This window comes from Scylla paramamosain, chromosome 9 (assembly GCF_035594125.1).
Source record: "Scylla paramamosain isolate STU-SP2022 chromosome 9, ASM3559412v1, whole genome shotgun sequence".
Taxonomy (NCBI): Eukaryota; Metazoa; Arthropoda; class Malacostraca; order Decapoda; family Portunidae; genus Scylla; species Scylla paramamosain.
The window spans coordinates 12,552,741-12,572,656 of NC_087159.1; the positions used below are offsets into that span (position 1 = coordinate 12,552,741).

Consider the following 19,916-nt stretch of genomic DNA (forward strand, 5'->3'; position numbering starts at 1 on the left):
ATTCATACTCTTATTAATTCATTTATCATGTAAACCGAATATCAGACTACAGGTTCATTGGTTTATGTTTTATTTCACAAACCACTTTCCCGTCACCAATGTTCCAGGAGAGACGTGGGGGTGGATGGCGGACAATGGATCCTGGACAGGAACACATGGCGAGCTGCAGAGAGACGAGGTCGACATCGTGATTTCCAACTTATACGTATCGTACATCCGTGCAAAAATTTTTGACTTCACGGTTCCTTTCCAAGATGAGGTAAAGCTTGAAAAAATAATATTAATAATAATAAAATTAGGCAGTGAAAGCTTCGTGACAGGTTACAGTTCGAAGTGTAGTCATACTAAAGAGGTAATGGTTGTGGTGGTAGTTGCATGGGATATATCTGCGTAGTCTGAGGTAAGGCTCCTCGCTTGGTGTTAGTGGTTAGCGGTCACATTATCGTGACACCTCTCGTCTTGATTTGTGGAACACTGCAAGTTTATTTCGAGAGCCGATTCACGCAAATAAGGAGTCATGAACTGTGTCCTTGAGTTTTCCTGTTATTCGGCTGCATGGCCCCTGAAATAATAGATAACAAATAATAATCACTATGATAATAATAAATGAATAATAATAATAATAATAATAATAATAATAATGATAATGATGATAATAATAATAATAATAATAACAATAATAATAATAATAATAATAATAATAATAATAATAATAATAATAATAATATTATTATTATTATTATTATTATTATTATTATTATTATTATTATTATTATTATTATTATTATTACTATTATTATTATTATTATTATTATTATTATTATCATTATTATGATTATTATTATTATAATTTTAAATAATAATAATCACTACGAGACAATTCTATGCTTGCCTTTGTATCAACAGATGGTCTGCTTTTTGGCCCGCACGGAGCTGCCGCTACCCCGCTGGCAGGCCCTAGCTTTCCCTTTCCAAAACTGGACTTGGCTGGCTATCTTCTGTGGCATTATCGCATCTGGTCCTGCACTCTGGCTAGTGGCCAATGTTAGCAATGTATGGTAAGGTTCACGATGAGCCTAAGAGACTTTCTGACTCATTTTTTTTTCTTTTTTTTTTTAATGTGAGAGGGCCACTGACTAAGGGCAACAGGCATTTTGAGAGAAAAAAGGCCCACTTCAGTGTCAATTCTCAATGAGATTTCGAATAGAAAATTCAAATAACCGAGGATAATTATCTTGAAACCTCCCTCTTGAAAGAGCTCAAGCCATAGGAAAGAGGAAATACTCGTACAGAAGCAGGCAGGGAGTTCCAGACTTTACCAGAGAAAGTGATGAATGATTGAGAATACTTGTTAACCTTTGCATTAGAGAAGTGGACAGAATAGGGATGAGAGACAGAAGAAAGACTTGCGCAGCAAGGCCGCGGGAGGAAGAAAGGCATGCATTTAACAAGATCAGAAGAGGAGTTAGCATCTGGAAGGTTGTGTTAAAGGTTGTGTTGAGTTGATAGATCGGGGAATTGAGTTTCTGGGTCATTGAACAATACTAAGTTTGTTCTGCCACAGTCAGAAATTTTAGAGAGATCAGAAGTCAGGCGTTCTGTGGCTTCCCTGTGTGAGGTGTTTAATTCTTGAAGGTTGGACGTCTACGAAAAGATCTGGAAAAGTGTAAAGCGTACTAGAATGGATAGGACAAGAAGTTTGGTTTAAATAATTGATGAATAATAAGAAGAGACAGAGCAGAACCCTGAGGAACACCACTATTAATAGATTTAGGAGAACAGTGACCGTCTAACAAGGCAGGAATGGAACGGTTAGAAAGGAAACTTGAGAAGAAGCTACAAGAAGGATAGAAGCTGAAGAAGGGTAGTTTGAAAATCAAAGCTTTGTGCCAGACTCTATCAAAAGTTTTTGATACGTCTAAGGCAACAGCGAAATTAAGTTTCGCCAAATTCCCTAAAAGAGGATGACCAAGACTCAGTAAAGAAAGTCATATCACCAGTAGAGCGGTCACGACGCAACAACTGGCGATCAGATAAGATTGAAAAGTGATAGATGTTTAAGAATCTTCCCGTTGGGGATAGACTCAAAACTTTAGAGAGGCAGGAAATTAAAGCGATAGGAAGCTAGTTTGAGGGATTAGAGCGTCATCCTTTTTTTAGGAACAGGCTGAATGTAGGCAAACTTCCAGCAGGAAGGAAAGATAGATGTTGACAGAGAGAGTTGGAAGAGTTTGACTAGGCAAGGTGCAAGCATAGAGGTAACGTTTCGGAAGGACCCCATCAGGTCCATAATGCTTCCGAGGGTTAATTAAGGCCAGCGAAGGCATGGAAAATATCACTGCGAAGCATGAAATAGTCGAAAGGTGGAGAAGAGACAGGAACAAGCTCATTTTAGGAAAGGTTTGAGAGAAGAGTTCAGCTTTAGAGATAGATGAGATGGCAGTGGTGCCATCAAGCTGAAATAAAAGAAGGAAAGATGAAGAAGTAAAGTTATTAAATATTTGTGGCTAGGTGGCAAAAGTCATCAGGGGAGCTAGATCTAGAAAGATTTTGACATTTCCTATTGATGAAGGAGTTTTTGGCTAGTTGGAGGGCAGACTTGGCATAATTCCAGGCTGAAATGTAAAGTGCATGATATTCAGGTAATGTAAGGCTCAAGTACCTTTTGTGAGCCACCTCTCCATCATGTATAGCACGAGAACAGGCAGTGTTAAACCAAAGATTGGAAGGTTTAGGGTGAGAGAAAGAGTGAGGAATGTACGCCTCCATGCCAGACACTATCACCTCTTTTATGCGCTCAGCACACGAGGCAGGTCTCTAACACGGAAGCGGTAGTCATTCCAAGGAAAATCAGAATAATACCTCCTCACGTCCCTTCAATTAGCATATGCAAAACACCAGAGGCACCTGCACTGCGTGATCCTGAGGAGGAATTGGAGCGATAAGACAAGATACAGATATGAGGCTGTGATCGGAGGAGCCCAACGGAGAAGACAGTGACAGCATAAACAGAAGGGTTAGAGGTTAGGAAAATGTCAAGATATACGAGTATGGTGTTGAACTAGTTGCTCTAGGTCGTGGAGAATAGCAATTTAAAGGCAAGTTCGCCAGGTTGGCCAGTGAAGGGAGAGGAAAGCCGAAGCTGGTGGTGAACATTGAAGTCTCCAAGAATGGAGAACTCTGAGAAAGGGAAGAGAGTCAAGATGTGCTCCATTTTGGAAGTTAAATAGTCAAAGAATTTTTTGTAGTCAAGGGAATTAGGTGAGAGGTATACAGCACAGATAAATTAAGTTTGAGAGTAACTCTGTGCTCGTAGCCAGATGATAGAAAATTCGGAATATTCAAGAGCATGGACACGAGAGTAAGTTAGGTCGTTGCGCACATAGCCGTAACATCTAGCTTTGGACTGAAAATGAGGATAGAAAAAAGAGGGAACAGAAAGGGCTACTGTCAGTTGCCTAAGACACCTGTATTTCAGTGAGAAAAAAATGAGGTTTAGCAGAGGAGAGGTGGTATTCACAGATTGAAAATTAGATCCAAGGCCATGAATGTTTCAGAAGTTAATGAACAAAAAGTTAAGGGGGGGGTGTCAAGAAACTTAGGGGCAACAACAGGAGAAGAGAAATACCGACCTGGGGGCATGTGTGGTCCCCTCCCCAGACGGGAACTCCCAGGCTGGTATAGTAGTCGCCATAAAATTTTGAATGTTGAGTGAAGGGTGTGTGTGTGTAATTAGGTGCTTGTAGTTTTGTGTGAAGGAAGAGAGTTGTCTTTAGAGGGGAGGCTGTGATTACTCCCTTGTGCTGTGAAACAAAGAGTAACGTTCAGTGAGGTCACAGGCAGGTCTTTGGAAAGTTCACAGCACCCCCTGATCCAATACAAACCGGCCAAGTGCTTGAAACATCACTGGGAATAATTATTGTTTTGGCAGGTGTCATGTGGCACTCTGTGATCATTCATATAGTGAAAATGTGCCTACTTCAGTTTCCAATTCTCTTTGTTATGTAAAACCTTTCGAATTACTCAAAGTTAGCTTAAAGCGCATCTTAAGTTAGATAATAATTTATAGTTATGTACGATATTTGAAACAAACACACACGCACACACACACACACACACACACACACACACACACACACACACACACACACACACACACACACACACACACATCTTAATATATGCAACAAACATACACTAATGTGCTTTCTCTGTCTCGTGGTGGACAGCGGAGAGGAGGTCCCCAGCTTCCGTTGGCTCGGTTTTAGCTGGTACTATGCCTTTGGCCTCCACTTTTGTGAGTCACAACAATTTCTCCCACGCATGCTGAGCACTCGAATTTTCGTTGCCTTCCTATGGATGTACTGTATCATTCTTACCATAGTGTACTCGGGCAACCTGACTGCCTTCTTGCTGGTGCGCCGACCCCCCGCTTCTATCCAGACCATCGAGGATTTATATAATTCCGGCCTCGAGGTGGCTGCCTTAGCAGATATAATATTTATGTCAAGCATCAAATACTCCAATGACCCCTACCTAAGGGTTAGTCAGGCTGTCTTTACCATGTTTCTATATTTTGTTTCCACCATCGCGAACACGAGTCAACATGTAACAATCAAATGACGAGAATCATGTGTGACATTACCAAGTGACTTAGTATTAGGGCATCAAGTAATAAATATCATTATATGGGTGTATTCCAAGGGTCTGAGCAAAGTTTTCCGTGTCTATGCCAACGAGTATGAGGTGTTCCCCATCGTGCTGGCCGGCAAGGCGGTGTTTCTGGAAAGCCGCAGCTTCGGAGAATTCCATATAGCTACACAGTTCAGTCATGGAAGTGAAAGCTCAATGCGGTTCATGAAGGTAAGTGAGATGCCAGACGGTAGTCTCTGGACATTGAAAGAAGTTGGCAGCCCTGTCCGTACTTCTCTCAACGTGCACACTGTGTGTAATTATGTGGTGTTTAATAATGTAGGTTTGTCACTCATAGTGTGATGGAAGCAGGTCTGGTTCACTTCTTCCGACAACTTTGTTCTTTTTTTCCTGCTGCACAGTACTCACTTCCTTCCACTGTTTTGCGTTTTCCCGTATTCTTAAATCCTCTGAGCTGCTGCCTATTTGTCACTTACGAAGTTTCGTAAGAATATATCAGCAAATTTAAGGATTCAAGCTGACAGGTGTTACAGGAGTGTTTCGCGCCCTATCCCATCGCCATGGCGCTCCAGAAACATTCTCCTCTCAAGCGCAAGTTCGACATTGTTATTGGGTGGGTGGTGCAAAGCGGCCTCCTGTACCACTACTTCCAAGAATCCGTGAGACTCACCGCCACCATGAAGGTAATGATGAATGTAGTTCACTACACCGTCCATATTTTATAAAATATTATCAATTTGATGTGTTTTTTTTTCTTTTCTTTTTCAAATTAATTGTATGTATACTCATAATACATTTACAATAGATATATAAATATTACTAAAATAAGTCACTTGTCGCGTACTGTTTACACTAACATTTTCAAGGTCTTTTCATGGGGCATTTATTTTTCTTCACACTAGGGGCGCTCCAACCTTGGGCAAGATTACGGAGGCGTGGTCATGACGGACCGCTCCGTGGTGGCTCTGAACCTGGACCACTTACAAGGGCTGTTCATCATCTCGTGCATTGTCTTGATCCCCTCTTTCTTAGTCTTCGCCTTAGAAAAGCTGCATTTCGCTTTCAACCAAGGATAAATCCTATAGATTCCCCAGTCTGCAATGTTAAATGGTGTAGCCGATATATTATACAGTAAAGCATATTACGTTAAGAAAGCAAACTTATTCTTAGATTGTCTATGTAACCAATAATGTCACAAATAAATATTATATAAGAGATCCTTGACAAGACAAAGAAAAATAAATAAATAAATATAAGTAAATAAATAAATAAATAAATAAATAAATAAATAAATAATAAAAGCGCCATTTACTAAAGTTGTACGATAACCTGATATTGTAAACAACAATAACAACACTTGCCCAACTTGCATACTATTTCTTTATAACTGAAATGAACCGTTTACGATTTAATGATGCAGATATACGTAGATAAGTCGTTTAAGACCGAGCAGGAAATACGCAATTTTCATCTTCTAATATCAAATTAACAAGCTGTAGATGTCACATCATTGTTACAACCAACCATTGCAAAGAATTACCTGCTAATAGCTGATATTTTTTTTTATAGTTTAGTTGCATCAGCAACGCTGCACTCTGTACACATTTCAAACATACACTTTGGAACAAACACTTAATCATAGATAACATTATGTAACACGATTTTTGTCTTTGACAAGCAAGTGTTATTTTCAAGTCTTTTCATTGCAAAACAATAGAAAATGTCTTTTATTCCTATCAAACTTCATTTGTGGCTTTTAGAATAATTTTTGGCCCTAAAATAGCTAAATTTCACCATTTTTTCAGGTGGTCACAGATAAATTGTTTGCTCTTGTGTTGATGAATTGACCACATATGTAGCAGAATGCATCTGGAGAATGATTGCAGCCTCTTGATGCCCTTTCACCTCTTGTGATGTATCTTCTCGACCAGCCAAAGCAGAACTGATTGGTGGTCTGCAAGTCCCTACTTTTGTATTGTCAAGCAGTACTCTAGAATATTCTTATTTTTTTTCTAAAATGTGTTCCAGAATGTTCTCAATCTTTCTAGAAAATTTTTAACCTACCATAGAATATTCTGAATCATTCTAGAAATTTTTTTGTAGATTCTGGAAAATTCTTCATACTTCTACATATTTCTACTGTAATCTAGAAAATCCTAGGATATTCTGGAAATGTTTACATTGAACGGAGTGTTCTAAAATGTTCTAGAAACTTTTAAAAGTGTCTGGTAGAACATTCTGGAAGATTCGAGATTTCTGAAATGAAAGCAAATTCTTCTAAATATGATAAATTTCTTGCTAGATCTGGTCAGTTCAAAAATCTAAAAAAAAAAAAAAAAAAAAAATCTTTGGAACACTTTATATTTTTTCTTTCATTGTTTTAACTTATTTGCAACATTTTAAAAGCAATTAGATGGGTAACCTAGATTTTACAAAGGTCCTTACATGACATGAAAACCAATAGTAACCCATACTATAATGAAATAAAGCAAAAATGCAAATTTATTGTTCTAACCACAAAAGCAAAGTTTTGGGATCAAAATAACTTTTTTTTTTTTTTATTTTGTTTAGATGGAAATAACTGGAAAATGATGGTCTGGGGCCAAGGACAAGACAAAAGTGAAATTTTGTTACATAGTGTAATCATTTCGCGAAAGTAATTTACCTAAGAACATAAAAGTTTAAAATAAAGCTGCAAGAAGCCTTCAGGCCTACATGTACTAGTTCCTACATCAGTATTTTCCAACCTGGAGAAAATTTTAGGATTCCAGGAGGGGAAAAATATTGAGGGAAATATAAATTACTAGCTATTGGCCGAGAGAGAGAGAGAAAAAAAAAAAATCATATAATGTGGCAGTTGGCTTTTTTTTTTTTTTTTTCGAGTACTATATACAAAAACAAATCAAAATTTATCCTGCGGTTGTCTTTAGTAGTAGCTATGTACGATAATTTTGGTCGAAATTCCGTAATTCTGTTTTGGGAGTTTTTACATTTCCTGGTCACTCTATGAAAAAGAAATCCGAATTGGTGAACTGGTTGAAGAAAAAAAAAAAAAAAAAAAAAGTTGGGAACCACTGCCCTACGTAAAACATACCTACTTAGTTCCATTATCCCCATCCACAAATTTACCTGATCTTTTAAAGCTCACTAATGACTCTGCACTGATGACCTCTGATTATTAAGCCTGTTCCATTCATTAACCATTATATTTCAAGAACTAATTTCTTCTTCTATTATTATTATTATTATTATTATTATTATTATTATTATTATTATTATTATTATTATTATTATCATTATTATTTAATCTAACTTTATCAAGCTTGAACCCTTTATTTCTTGTCATATCTTGATTACTGACCTTAACAACTTTGCTTATGTCATTCTTATTATATCTCGTATATTACTTAAAGACCTCTCTCTTATGTAAATTTAAAAACTTCCCTTCCCTTCTTGTCAGGAATACTTTTCACCACTTACATTTTTCTAGTAATTTTCCACTGTACTGATTCTAACAAGTGTATATTCATCTTGCAATATGGAGACTAGCAGAGCTGCACATTGCACAAAATAATACAAATGCCTGACCTACGACAAGCATAATTATAATATTCACTAAGTGCACATGACTTACTGATACAAGCGAATCTTTAACAATAATGCCCTCCAGTAAGGAACAAATTTTTTTCTTCCAAGTCCACGAGCCACAATGAGAATAACGAACCTACTGAGCGCGAATACCTTCAGGTGGTGGTGGTGTTGGTGGTTGTACTGGTAGTCACGTGACGGATTAGGTGGTTCGATGCCTCGAATCATCTTAGGATAAGACTTTTTTTTTTTTTTTTTTTTTTTTTCATATTCCTCCTCTTTATCGAAACACCTAATCAGATACGTAAAGCTTACTGAAATATCAAGTGAATGAAAATTTAGCCTATATATAACTTGAGAAGTGGTATATAAGCAAATTAAATTAAAGCGCTACCTTTTTTCCAAGTCAGGAATAAGCTTCCATGCTAAGATATTTTATCACCAGCAATTTTTTTACTACCCATAGGTAGTCAAGAAATTCCTAATTACTGCAACGAACAAGATGTAAAGTACATTTAACAAATAACACGTGATTACACACACACACACCCTCTACTCCATTTCATTTCCCTTTTACATCCCCTAATCAAATTTTTTATCACAGTACATCTTTTTTTTTATTACTATTTATTTTCAATTCTTAACTCGTACTTAAAGAGTGCAATTTCACTAGACTATTTTGTACATGCGACTCTGGAAGGGCAGACATTTTTTTTTTTTTTTTTCCCATGTGTGGCACTGAACATGCGTTACACCCTTATACTCAATGCTCCGACTTGCTGCAACATTTGGTGACCAATAAACAGATCTCTTTCAATAGAATGTAAAAAGATTTATTGTTTTCAATGTCTATTACAAATACTTTCTGTGATTGACAAGAGGGATAGAAAAGAATTTCTCTAAATACAAGGAAGTCACCAACTCAGGTGTGCATCAACTCATCCATCTACTTGTACTACAAAAAATATTTTCGATTATTACACAATACTCTGGACAGTTGCTTAATATTTTGTGGCACTTTCATCATAATGGCATGTTTTGGAGTAGAGTATTAACGCAATAAGAAATAAATAAAATAAAAAACGAATAAAATAAAATAAAATAAATAAATAAATAAAATAAATAAATAAAATATAAAAAATAAAAAGTAAATGCAGCTGATTCAGAATCTATGAACACAAATCCTAGAACAGTACATGGAAAAAAAAAAAAAAAAAAAAAAAAAAAAAAAAAAAAAAAGTGCCTCTACCATATTTCAGCTGCCAGACCCAAACCCTTTAAGTTTTCACAGCACCATTCATCGTTTCAGCAGTGCTCTAGGTAATTAGGCTAGGCCTATAATGAGTAATGCCCCTGTGGTCTTACCAAGGATTTTCCCTCTTTTTCTTCCAGTCTGGCAGCACGCACACCCATGCCGGAACAACTTCTTAAAGCTAAATAGTGTCATCTAGGCCGCGGCAGTTTCTGAGATGTCCGGTTCGCGAGGAGATGAGGGTTCTGGGTGGCCTTTACAAAACCATGAGTTGAGGGAAGGCTTTCATTTGTTAGCATGTGCATTTATCTTGATGAACCCTATTAGAATGTTGTTGGTGTGTATGTACAGTTGTGTGAGGTGTATGATGTCTGGGTTGAAAGGTGTCTACATTTTAATATATTTATAAAATACATTACACATTTCATGTATAAGGTTTCACATGGCTTAATTCTGATGAATATGAACATGGCAACTAAGTGCCTTTGATAGGTCTCATCCCTGATCATATAAGCTATATATATATATAAGTATATATAAATATATATCTGGTAATAAATAACCAATTTTGGGAAGTTCCCATTTTGTGTCACAGAAGAGATTTGGCTTAAAATGCGCCTATAACAATCAACCACTGAAGCCCCCATCTCCCCTGAATTCCGACTAATTACAAGGAAACATCTTTTATTAACAAAATGTTAATCAGATCATCTGTACAGTTATAAATTATAATTATCATTCACTTGTACAACTGGCTATGCACATTTGAGTCCAAGCTCTCGGTCCCAGCAGCAAAACAATGAGGTGGTTGTTTGCAAATGTGGTAGCAAGTTTGTGCTGTGGACACCCTGCAGCAATCTGGATGGTGAGTGGGCAGTCCTGTCTGGGGTTTTCATCACTGGGATACTTCAATGGTGTGTGTAACTTGCATTACTTTTAATACTACATTGTACTGACAGGCATTCATGAGGCACATCAAATGATTAACTGCATCACTAGCATAAAGTATTACAGTTGCCACTATCAGTCTTCCAGCATATGATTTCTGCTTAGAGCAGATATTTCTTCTTTCTTTTTCTTCGGGTGTCTGAACACAACCTTGAAACAAGGTAAATTATCACTATAATACAGTAACAAGTTACATTTAATCCATTTCCACTTGCACTCCCCCATCCCCCACAACATACTTTCTGCCTTTTCTGCTGCAATGCACAGTCCACACCACCATCCTTGCTACAATCTTGTACTTCAAGGTGACACCAACAAAACTTTCCCCTCAAAGTTTAATTTAAGTCACAGCTCACAGTGAGGGAGTTGAACTCTTCACCGGCATTAGTATCTCACCCCTTTCAGTGCGGGAATGTACTTGGCCCACTTCAGAGGCAAGACAAATACCACTCGTTAGGACCCACCACTTTCATCTAATTCACACTTGTACTTGTTGTAGGGTGCAAAGGGGGGTCGGGAGGGATCATTAATGCGCAATATTCGAGTACTATTAGGCCGCAAACCATCTGTGTGTCCTAAAAACCAGTCTGTGGCAGCTCTTTGATCTGCCTCAGAGACATGCCTGGTACACCAGTCACCATGCCATGATATTAGGCCACTGCGCATCCTCTGACTGACGTGTTCATGACTCTGCAATAAAAGATATATAGTTAAGTGTATACTGCTGCTCCACAACCATCTAAATATAAAGCATACCATAAAGAAGAATGTGAATGCATGCATTCCTATATCGAGGATGTTATCCTGATACACAGGTTGTAGACAAAGTGCCAAGAATTTCCAAGAAGATTTACTCAATAAATTCAGTATATTTCAAGAATTGTTATCTATAAGCTTACCTGTTTGGCCCTTTTGAGAGCTTGTTTCTTGTACATATATGAATCACTATTGACTACAAAAACCATTTTGAATGAGGACAGGTTGAATTTGCACTGTGTGTTGTCAACAGCATCCATATCAGGACACACAGGTGGTTTGATATCTTCTGGGCAGCCACCCCTAAATCCAGAAAAAAGAATGGTGAGGACATACGTAAAATGCTACAATAAGTAAGGATGAATATTGAAAGTGAGGAAACGAGAGAAAGAGAGAGAGGGAGAGAGAGAGAGAGAGAGAGAGAGAGAGAGAGAGAGAGAGAGAGAGAGAGAGAGAGAGAGAGAGAGAGAGAGAGAGAGAGAGAAAATGGGGGGTAGAGGGGTGCAACTCAGACTCAGCTTGAAAAAATTACAAATTAGCAATATTTTACCCAATATTCAAACACCGATTTTCACTGGAAGGAGCGTATATCTGATGAGCCGAAGTGGATGCAGCAAGTAGGTACAAATTAGTCACTGATGCATTCCACAACAATATAATAAAATAATACCTTGCTAATAATTACTTTCTGCATTACTTAAATACCTCAGATAAAGAAAACAGTAAATAAATGTTAAATCCAGCACTACTAACTTTTCAACATCTTGATTTGTTTGTCTGGCTGCTGTTAACTTCCTCCAGGAACGGAGATTTCGAGGCAAAAATACTGGCTTTCTGGACAGCTGGGCCTGCATAGCAGGAGAGATCTGTAAGAAGTTTCTAGTAATATAAACTAAATATGACAAAAATTCTTTGTATAACAGAACTATACTATATCAATCAAATTCATATTTAATTTTATCCATTATGTCAACTCTTAACATTAAACTATACATTACAGAACACCCAACAATACTATTTCATGAAACAATTTTGTACAGCATAAAATTTTTTGTTGTTGATCCCAGAACCAGCAATCCAAAACTGAGGGCATAATTTAACAACTCTGATTCGCAAAAAAAAAAAAAAAAAAAAAAAAAAAAAAAAAAAAAAAAAAGGAATTTCCTGCTTGTTTGATTCCATAAATAAACTAATCAGCCTGAAAATGCCCCCCAAAAATACATCAATGTACCTGAGGTGTAACAGATGAGACATATTTTTCTACATATTCACTCCATCTCTCAACTTCTGTTACAGCTGGTGGAATGGTTGAATTAGGTGGAATTGGACCACTGGGACTCACTCCAGTTCCAGGGCTTCCTCCACTTTCCTCTCCCTCTTCAATCTCTGTATCTATGAGCTCAATTGTCATCCTGCAGTTTCGTTTGTACTGAAAGGCAATTCAGTCAATAAACCTACAGAAAAATATACATCAAGTTCTCTCCTATTTCATCCAATGTATAATCATATACATTAGGATGACATCCCCCATAAACCCAGAGGTAGCTGAGGAAAGGTTTAATAAGCAAGAAAGTTTTGATTATATCTGTACTCTTCAAACATTACCAGTCAAAGTTGTAATGTAACAAATATAATATTTTCCATGGCAAAACACAAGAAATAGCCTCTTGATATTCATAAATGATCTCTTCAAGTTGGTAAAATGATGACAACATGGGGACTCACTGTATAAACTTTGAAGCAATTTTCATCTTGCAGGAGACGCTCTGATCTCTTTTGATATGCCTGTTCTGCAGCCAATCTTCGATGTGCAGAGGCCACAGGACCCCCAGCACCTCCTCTCTTAGCCTCAGTTAGGAACATTGCAGTACATTGAGCAGGAGGTTCATCGCAAACCAGATGCTGCAGTTGTCTTACTGCTCCTGTTACAACCTGGATGGAATGGAATAAGAGGTGTCATATGTTATAAATACTTGCAAATACAACAAAGCTCTTAAGGTTTAGTTATATCCATTAGTTCAATTCCTTCACAGGTAAACACTAATGTTGTCACATGTATGAATGAACCTTTAGGGGTGATTGCAAAAATATAAGCTTCAAATTTTCTGTGACTGATAGTAAGTTCCAGAATCTTTTGATGGCAACATCATCAACATTCAAACAAATATATGAAGCAAAACTGCATGGGAAAATGAAGTTAGCAGGCATGTACTGGTATGTATTGCAGAAAAATTGAGCGAAAAATTGAGCACAGTGTTCAGCAAGTACCTTATCCAAAGTAAATCCTGTGTAAGCATGAATACCAAACATTTCCCGCAATGTGTCTTCATACGCTGTTGATTCTAAATTGCCATCCAGGACATTCTTGATCATATCAAGCATGGCTGGATAATAATCCTCAACAGCAATTTCATCTGGAAACATTAATGATTATAGTATATTTTTTTTATTACCATGTCAACCATAGCATTTCTTTATACAACAACTATTCCATTACAAAGAAACATGTTCCTTCTACATGAAAAATAATATACATAACTGTAAGGATAAATAGCGGAGAAGGTGATTAGTAACAGTAACAGTAATTACATAAAACTTTTAATAAACCAATGTATTAACTTACTTTTAGGCTTAAGGCGTAAGGCAACTGCTGTTGCTTCTTTTCTGTCTTTTTTATCTCTTGCTTCTTCAGCTGCAATTCTAACAGCATGCTCATACATTGTAGTGAGTCTACAGCACAGAATTTGATGCAACCGAAGGAAAAGATACCAATTGTTGTTGCACATGAACAATCGGTATTCATCATCCTGGAAAAGAAATTTACTTTTAAGTAGGGAGGGAAGGGGGGAGAGAGAGAGAGAGAGAGAGAGAGAGAGAGAGAGAGAGAGAGAGAGAGAGAGAGAGAGAGAGAGAGAGAGAGAGAGAGAGAGAGAGAGAGAGAGAGAGAGAGATTGGTCAGTTGTTTCCTTAACCTTGCCTGTATATATCCCACTTGCAATGTGCTGCAGTAATATTTGGTCTTGTAGCAAATGGTCATGCATCAGGGGTGAAGACATGAGAGGTGGAATGGGTGAAAGCAAGCACACTTGAGATTGTTTGGCACTACAGAAAAAAAATAATGAAAAAGTTTAAATAGAAAGTTATGAGTGAAACTGAAGGTGCTATTAAGATAGAAAGGCCACATGGAAGGCAGAAGGATAAAGCAAGTAGTATGTGTGAAAGAAGTGTTACTAAAGTTCTAGTACCATTACTACAATACACCCTTCCTAATTTGAAAGATGATAAATAGAAGCATCAATTATATTGAATTACTACAATAGCTAATAATACAAACTATTTCAATAGCCATTACTCACTGGCTCCAAACTTCCATTTCCTGTGGTACCAGATTCCTCCTTTACTTCAACTTTATCATCATCTAATTCAGTTTTTATGTTGACCTTTTCATCTTCTGTTGCATCACCATTTATTGCAGTTTTGCCTTTCATATCATCTTTGGTTTTACTGTGGTTATTGTTGTTGTTGTTGCCACTGGTTTCCCTGATATTTTTGTAATCTTCTTTTTCTTGGTCGATTCCTCTATTTCTTGTTTTTCTTTTATTTGAGTTGTTATTGGTGGTAGATGTGGAGGTTGTAGTGGTTGTGGTGCATTGCGTAGATGACACTTGTTTACACTCCCGCCCTCTGAGATCTCGGCGACCGCTTCCCTCACTCTTGCCTTCACTTTTGACATCTTCTTCTTCCTCATCTTCTTCTATAAATAAAATTGATCAAGTTAAATCAAGTGCATGATGAGAATATACATTTGCAAATATGTAGGTCAAAAGTTAACTCCATACATTAAAAGATCAAATATACTCACCATCTAAATCCTTTTCATCATCAGACATTTCCTGTCTAGTATGGAATAGAAGATCAGGGATGAAATGTCTGACTATTTGCTTGATTTTGGCTTTGTCATCTTTGTGGTAAGTAGTTTGTCTTTTGACATGATGGATGACTAAGTTAGCTGCATCATCAAGGATAAACTTGTCTGGATAATGAAGTACCATGTGGGGCCCAGTTATTATTTCATTATTTTCTTCAGCTTGCTCGTGGCGCTGGAATGGAGGTCAAGATATGAGCATAATATATAAAATCAGAACATATTTATTATGTGTTTGATTCATCATATACTAGTTGCAGGAATATTCCTCAAGGGAACTGTTAAATGTTTTTCTTCTTTATTTGCAAGTACAAAGAATTTAATTTATTTTTTTCAAGAATGTTTTTTTACAACCAGTTTAAAGCAAATTCCACATCTATCACAACACAAGTTCTTTGGAGAGAGAGAGAGAGAGAGAGAGAGAGAGAGAGAGAGAGAGAGAGAGAGAGAGAGAGAGAGAGAGAGAGAGAGAGAGAGAGAGAAATACACATCTTACCTCATCAAACAGTGTTTCTATGTCATTTAGTAAACTTTTTGATCGGATGGTTTTGACATCAGTCTGCTTAAAAGTAATACCCTGATGATCTAAGGACTTTAGATAATATTTTTCATTCTGTTCTCTCCAGATTTTGTTGAAACCTTTCTGTGCTTCTCTCCATTCCTCATCCTGAAAAGTGTAAAGTAGTATCTTAATACAATTTCAATTTCTGAAATAATGTTACCTGGAGCAACAAATTGTATTTTTGCACAAGCTTTAAATTTTACTTGTCTTCTCAAGTTCTAGGTTACCATAAATAAATGTTACTTTCATTTCTATCTTCCCTCTCTCACCAAATTTCTGGAATATTCTTCCCAGTTAAATCTCTCAAATTTTACTTGTCCTCTCAGGTTCTAGGTTACCATAAATAAATGTTACCTTAATTTCTATCTTCCCTCTCTCACTAAATTTCTGGAATTCTTCCCAGTTAAATCTCTCAAAGCAATATTTTTAACTTGCTATTATTGAAAATAATGCACCACACACAGTAATATATATATTTCATCCTATATAATTCCAAATTTACTATACATACTCTGTTGTACCAGGTTTTTATATTTCAGGAACATAGAAACTTTAAATTACCTTTGCTTTTAGCCTCCTCAATACCAAAGGCACTGCAACAACAGGATTCTTTTTAAGCCCATCGATTATATCAGGAGCTTTATCACCATATATTCTACGGATGGCCCTTTGGTGTATTGTGGGGGAGTTACCTCCTAGGCAATCATCTAATCTGAATCTTGCTGCTTCTTCTGGACTCATCCTTTGCAGCTTCTTGTGTACTCCTTCCAGCACTCTCATGGTTGCCAAATTTGTCTCTAAGACAACATCAAGCTGAAGTATTGTTAAAAAATTTTTTTATTAGTGTCCATTCATTTCAGAACATCATTATTGTAATATCAGGATGCAATACTACTTAATTTCAACACCAATATCTGCATTCCAAAATTAATGTGATTAGGACTAATCATCTAAGCATGCTCAAAAACATAATATCCTATATGAAATGAAAGGTTGGCATCTTCCAAAGAAAGCAAATTTTACACATAGTTTATCAATTCCCTTCAGAAACCAGGCACTTATTCATCTCTACTGGACCCTGCAAATGTATCTAATGCTAAAAGATATGAGATATTTTTAAGGCTACTAGAGCCTGGCTTAACAGTATGAATCATTCAAGTTTTAAAACTACTTACCTCAAACCTCTCATCCTCACATCGATATATGTACTCTTCATATTGTGTTTTCCGAGACGTAACAAAAGTGGAATCTTCCGACCAGGAAGGAAATGACACCCAAGTGTCATTGAGGACTTCTCGACACAAACTTGTGCGACCAGAACATTTAGGTTGAGGATATGACTTGGGAAGGGCACAGTATGAAGCTCCTAACCTCTTGCATGTTGTATAATCTGTAAAACACAAACATATTTGAAGACCAGTTTTTCCTTTCAAAACTGAGTCTTTATACATGCTGTATGTAAATAGAGAAAATTCTAAAAATAACCAATCAACTTCTACAGAATATCTATCACCTATTCAAATTTAAAAATTCAGAAGTGGATGATGGGACTGAAAATGTATGGTTCAGAATATCAACTGAAATATATAATAAATATTATCTTCTAATAATGTGAAATTAGACTTTACCTATTTCCATGGCTAAATCTCCACTTATTCTTTCTTGTTTGGCAACAGTTGAAGGAATAATGTCTGAAGAACCCATTGAACCTTCTCTGTATCCCACAAACTCCTGGAAGAGAAACTGAAAGCATTAGTGTGCTCATAAGGATTTGAATAACTATAGAAAACAAGTAATCAGGAACAATTTAACACTAGTATTTATACATTTAGAATCTGACACAACTCACCCACAAAGAGTTCAGTGAACTTGAGGTTCTTGATGTTTCAAAGACATAATACCCAGGCACAATGAACATAATCTTTTAAGCAGAACATATTAATAATGACTATTCACAAACAGCAGATAATTACAATCTTGTACATAATTACTGTAGAGGAAATAAATTTTGGCAAATATATAAGTAACAATGGTACAAACCTTAAACCACTTCAGGAGATCAGGAAACTTGGTAAGGAATGGGTGGACTAGTTGCACTAGCTCTGAGCGGGTTATGATTTCTTCATTGTACAATGTGATGCATCTCAAGAAATTATGGTATGTTTCTTCGTGTCGCAGAGCTTTCCGTACCTGGAAAATGCAAATGTAAAGTGCATTTCACATCCAAAATGAGTGAAAGTAAATTTTTAGGTTTCACTAGTTTTAGAGAGAGAGAGAGAGAGAGAGAGAGAGAGAGAGAGAGAGAGAGAGAGAGAGAGAGAGAGAGAGAGAGAGAGAGAGAGAGAGAGAGAGATTGGAGATCTTACAAGTGAAAACAAAGAATGAGTAAAAGTACTAATTAACTTCTATCTGTAAAGACAAAACAGGGTTGTAAAAAGTTATACACATAAGATCATGAAAGGAGATTAGAGGCATGCAATTGTTAGGGACAGATGAACAACTCTTAAAATAACAATACAAGAACTCAAGAGATGGAAGACTGCCACATGATGTGAGCCCTTGAAAACAGATATAGAAAAAAAAGTTAAATCTGTAAATGTAAGTTTTGAAAAGACCACATAGTATTAATAACATCAAGACTCTGGAGTGGTATGCAGAAAAGGTCATGAGTCTGTTAAGAACTGGATGCAGCTCATAAAACCTCATAGAGTAGCTCATAAGCCTTATGAGTAATGCTGAAATGTTCACTATGGGTTATGAGTATTCCTAATGCAATGATATGTTATGAGTCATGGAGAGAGGACTCTTAAGAAGTTTATGAGCTACTCGCAACAACAACTTGAGGTACCACAGCGTCAAAGCATTTCAGTTAGATTTGGTTAAATTTTACTTGAAAACTTTAATTCAAAGTTTTGTAGGAATTTAATGGTCATTACAAGGGAGTGAAGGTGGTTCACTAGAACTGTATGTCTGGCACACTGTTCATGCATGCATGGATCCCCAAGTGCTGGGTAGACCCACTGAACCTACACCTGGAGCAGTGCAGCTTCACCCAACTAAACCTAACCAAATATTAATTAGTGAAACTATCTTATGCCAAAGTAGTTGAGTTAGATTAGGTGTGGTTAGGTTTGGTTTAGTCTAGATTGGTTTGATTTAGTTAGTGAAATGGGTTAGAGTGAAAAAATGTGGGGATTCATTCGGCTTAGCAACTGGGCAACACTGCACATCTAAACTTGTACCCTGAAAATATGGTCTTGCTATCAGAACAATGTTTAAGTAAATAGTATTAAGTGATTGCATAACAGCAGGGCTGGCTCCATGCTGGCAAGGTTTACTAGTACTGGTTTACTGGTACCAAACAGTTATTGTGCCCATCACCATGAAATTTTTTGATCCAACGGTAGGAACTTCATCAATGACCATAGAATACAAGGCCACTGTCAACATCCAGGATATCAGTTACCTTTACTGGGTGTTAATATCATTATCAACAGAGTTGTCTGAGCACTATTCTGGCCAGGATTTTAACCCAATCCAGTAGATCAGTAGTTTTGAAGTCACCAACATTAACTATCTCACCATAGCAACATCAGCATGATGTGTGCCAAATGGACATCAGTTCACACTGCTGCCTAACCAGGAGCCAAGCCATGTATCATAGTCAAACCACCAAAAATCTATTAATTATCTGTGAACAAGTAAAATAAACCAACATTATGATGCTGAATTACTTGTTCACAAAGTGCACTTACAAAAAAATTACAAGAGATTAAGAATTCATTACTAAATATTTTTTAGAAACAAATTAAGAACATAATCAATCTTCTTTCAACAGACAGTAGTAAAAAGTGCTTTACCTTATCGAAAAAGGCATACTCCGCCAAAGTTGCATATTTGCCAGCTTCTGCAGCACTCATATCCTTCAGGTACCCAAGCTTTGGCTTCTTTACAGGAGGCTGAGCATGTGAATGGGTGTGAGTTTGTGTGGGCCCTGAATGAGGCCGCTTCAGCTGAAGGCCAAACATGCTTGAAGTTTTGTTTGGGGTATTGCCTGGCCCAGTGACGAGATTGTTTCCTGATCCCAACCCACATGAGCCTTTGATGTTTGACTTCTTCACAGATGCATGATCATTGCTCACTGCCTTGTTACTCTGTAATTATATAAAGAAAATAACAAAAATGGGGATACCTACATCCTTTTTATCAATTGAAAAATTTAGAATTTACTA

At 36.8% G+C, this 19,916-nt stretch overlaps 1 protein-coding gene and 1 long non-coding RNA gene across 15 annotated transcripts in view; both read right to left on the reverse strand.

Moving 5' to 3' along the window:
* Nucleotides 1–23: 23 nt before the first annotated feature.
* On the reverse strand, nucleotides 24–8,487 carry LOC135103636 (uncharacterized). Its single transcript, XR_010270140.1, has 3 exons — nucleotides 8,395–8,487; nucleotides 346–562; nucleotides 24–163 (listed from the first exon to the last, which is right to left on the reverse strand). It is a non-coding gene; the product is annotated as an uncharacterized LOC135103636 (long non-coding RNA).
* A 565-nt stretch (nucleotides 8,488–9,052) lies between these two features.
* The window catches only part of LOC135103632 (paired amphipathic helix protein Sin3a-like), a 56,099-nt gene continuing 45,235 nt past the window's right edge, over nucleotides 9,053–19,916 (reverse strand). For 13 of the 14 annotated variants that reach the window (XM_064010160.1, XM_064010163.1, XM_064010162.1 and 10 more), the window contains 15 exons: nucleotides 19,545–19,838; nucleotides 17,725–17,874; nucleotides 17,313–17,415; nucleotides 16,860–17,074; nucleotides 16,246–16,497; nucleotides 15,619–15,789; nucleotides 15,060–15,297; nucleotides 14,554–14,951; nucleotides 13,821–14,004; nucleotides 13,466–13,611; nucleotides 12,923–13,129; nucleotides 12,429–12,626; nucleotides 11,951–12,063; nucleotides 11,341–11,500; nucleotides 9,053–11,131 (listed from right to left, as the gene is read on the reverse strand). In XM_064010160.1, the coding sequence (XP_063866230.1) occupies nucleotides 10,895–11,131; nucleotides 11,341–11,500; nucleotides 11,951–12,063; nucleotides 12,429–12,626; nucleotides 12,923–13,129; nucleotides 13,466–13,611; nucleotides 13,821–14,004; nucleotides 14,554–14,951; nucleotides 15,060–15,297; nucleotides 15,619–15,789; nucleotides 16,246–16,497; nucleotides 16,860–17,074; nucleotides 17,313–17,415; nucleotides 17,725–17,874; nucleotides 19,545–19,838 (3,066 nt within the window). In that variant the 3' untranslated portion in view covers nucleotides 9,053–10,894. The remainder of the gene's footprint in view (nucleotides 11,132–11,340; nucleotides 11,501–11,950; nucleotides 12,064–12,428; nucleotides 12,627–12,922; nucleotides 13,130–13,465; nucleotides 13,612–13,820; nucleotides 14,005–14,553; nucleotides 14,952–15,059; nucleotides 15,298–15,618; nucleotides 15,790–16,245; nucleotides 16,498–16,859; nucleotides 17,075–17,312; nucleotides 17,416–17,724; nucleotides 17,875–19,544; nucleotides 19,839–19,916) is intronic. The other variant, XM_064010170.1, reaches the window with a different exon arrangement.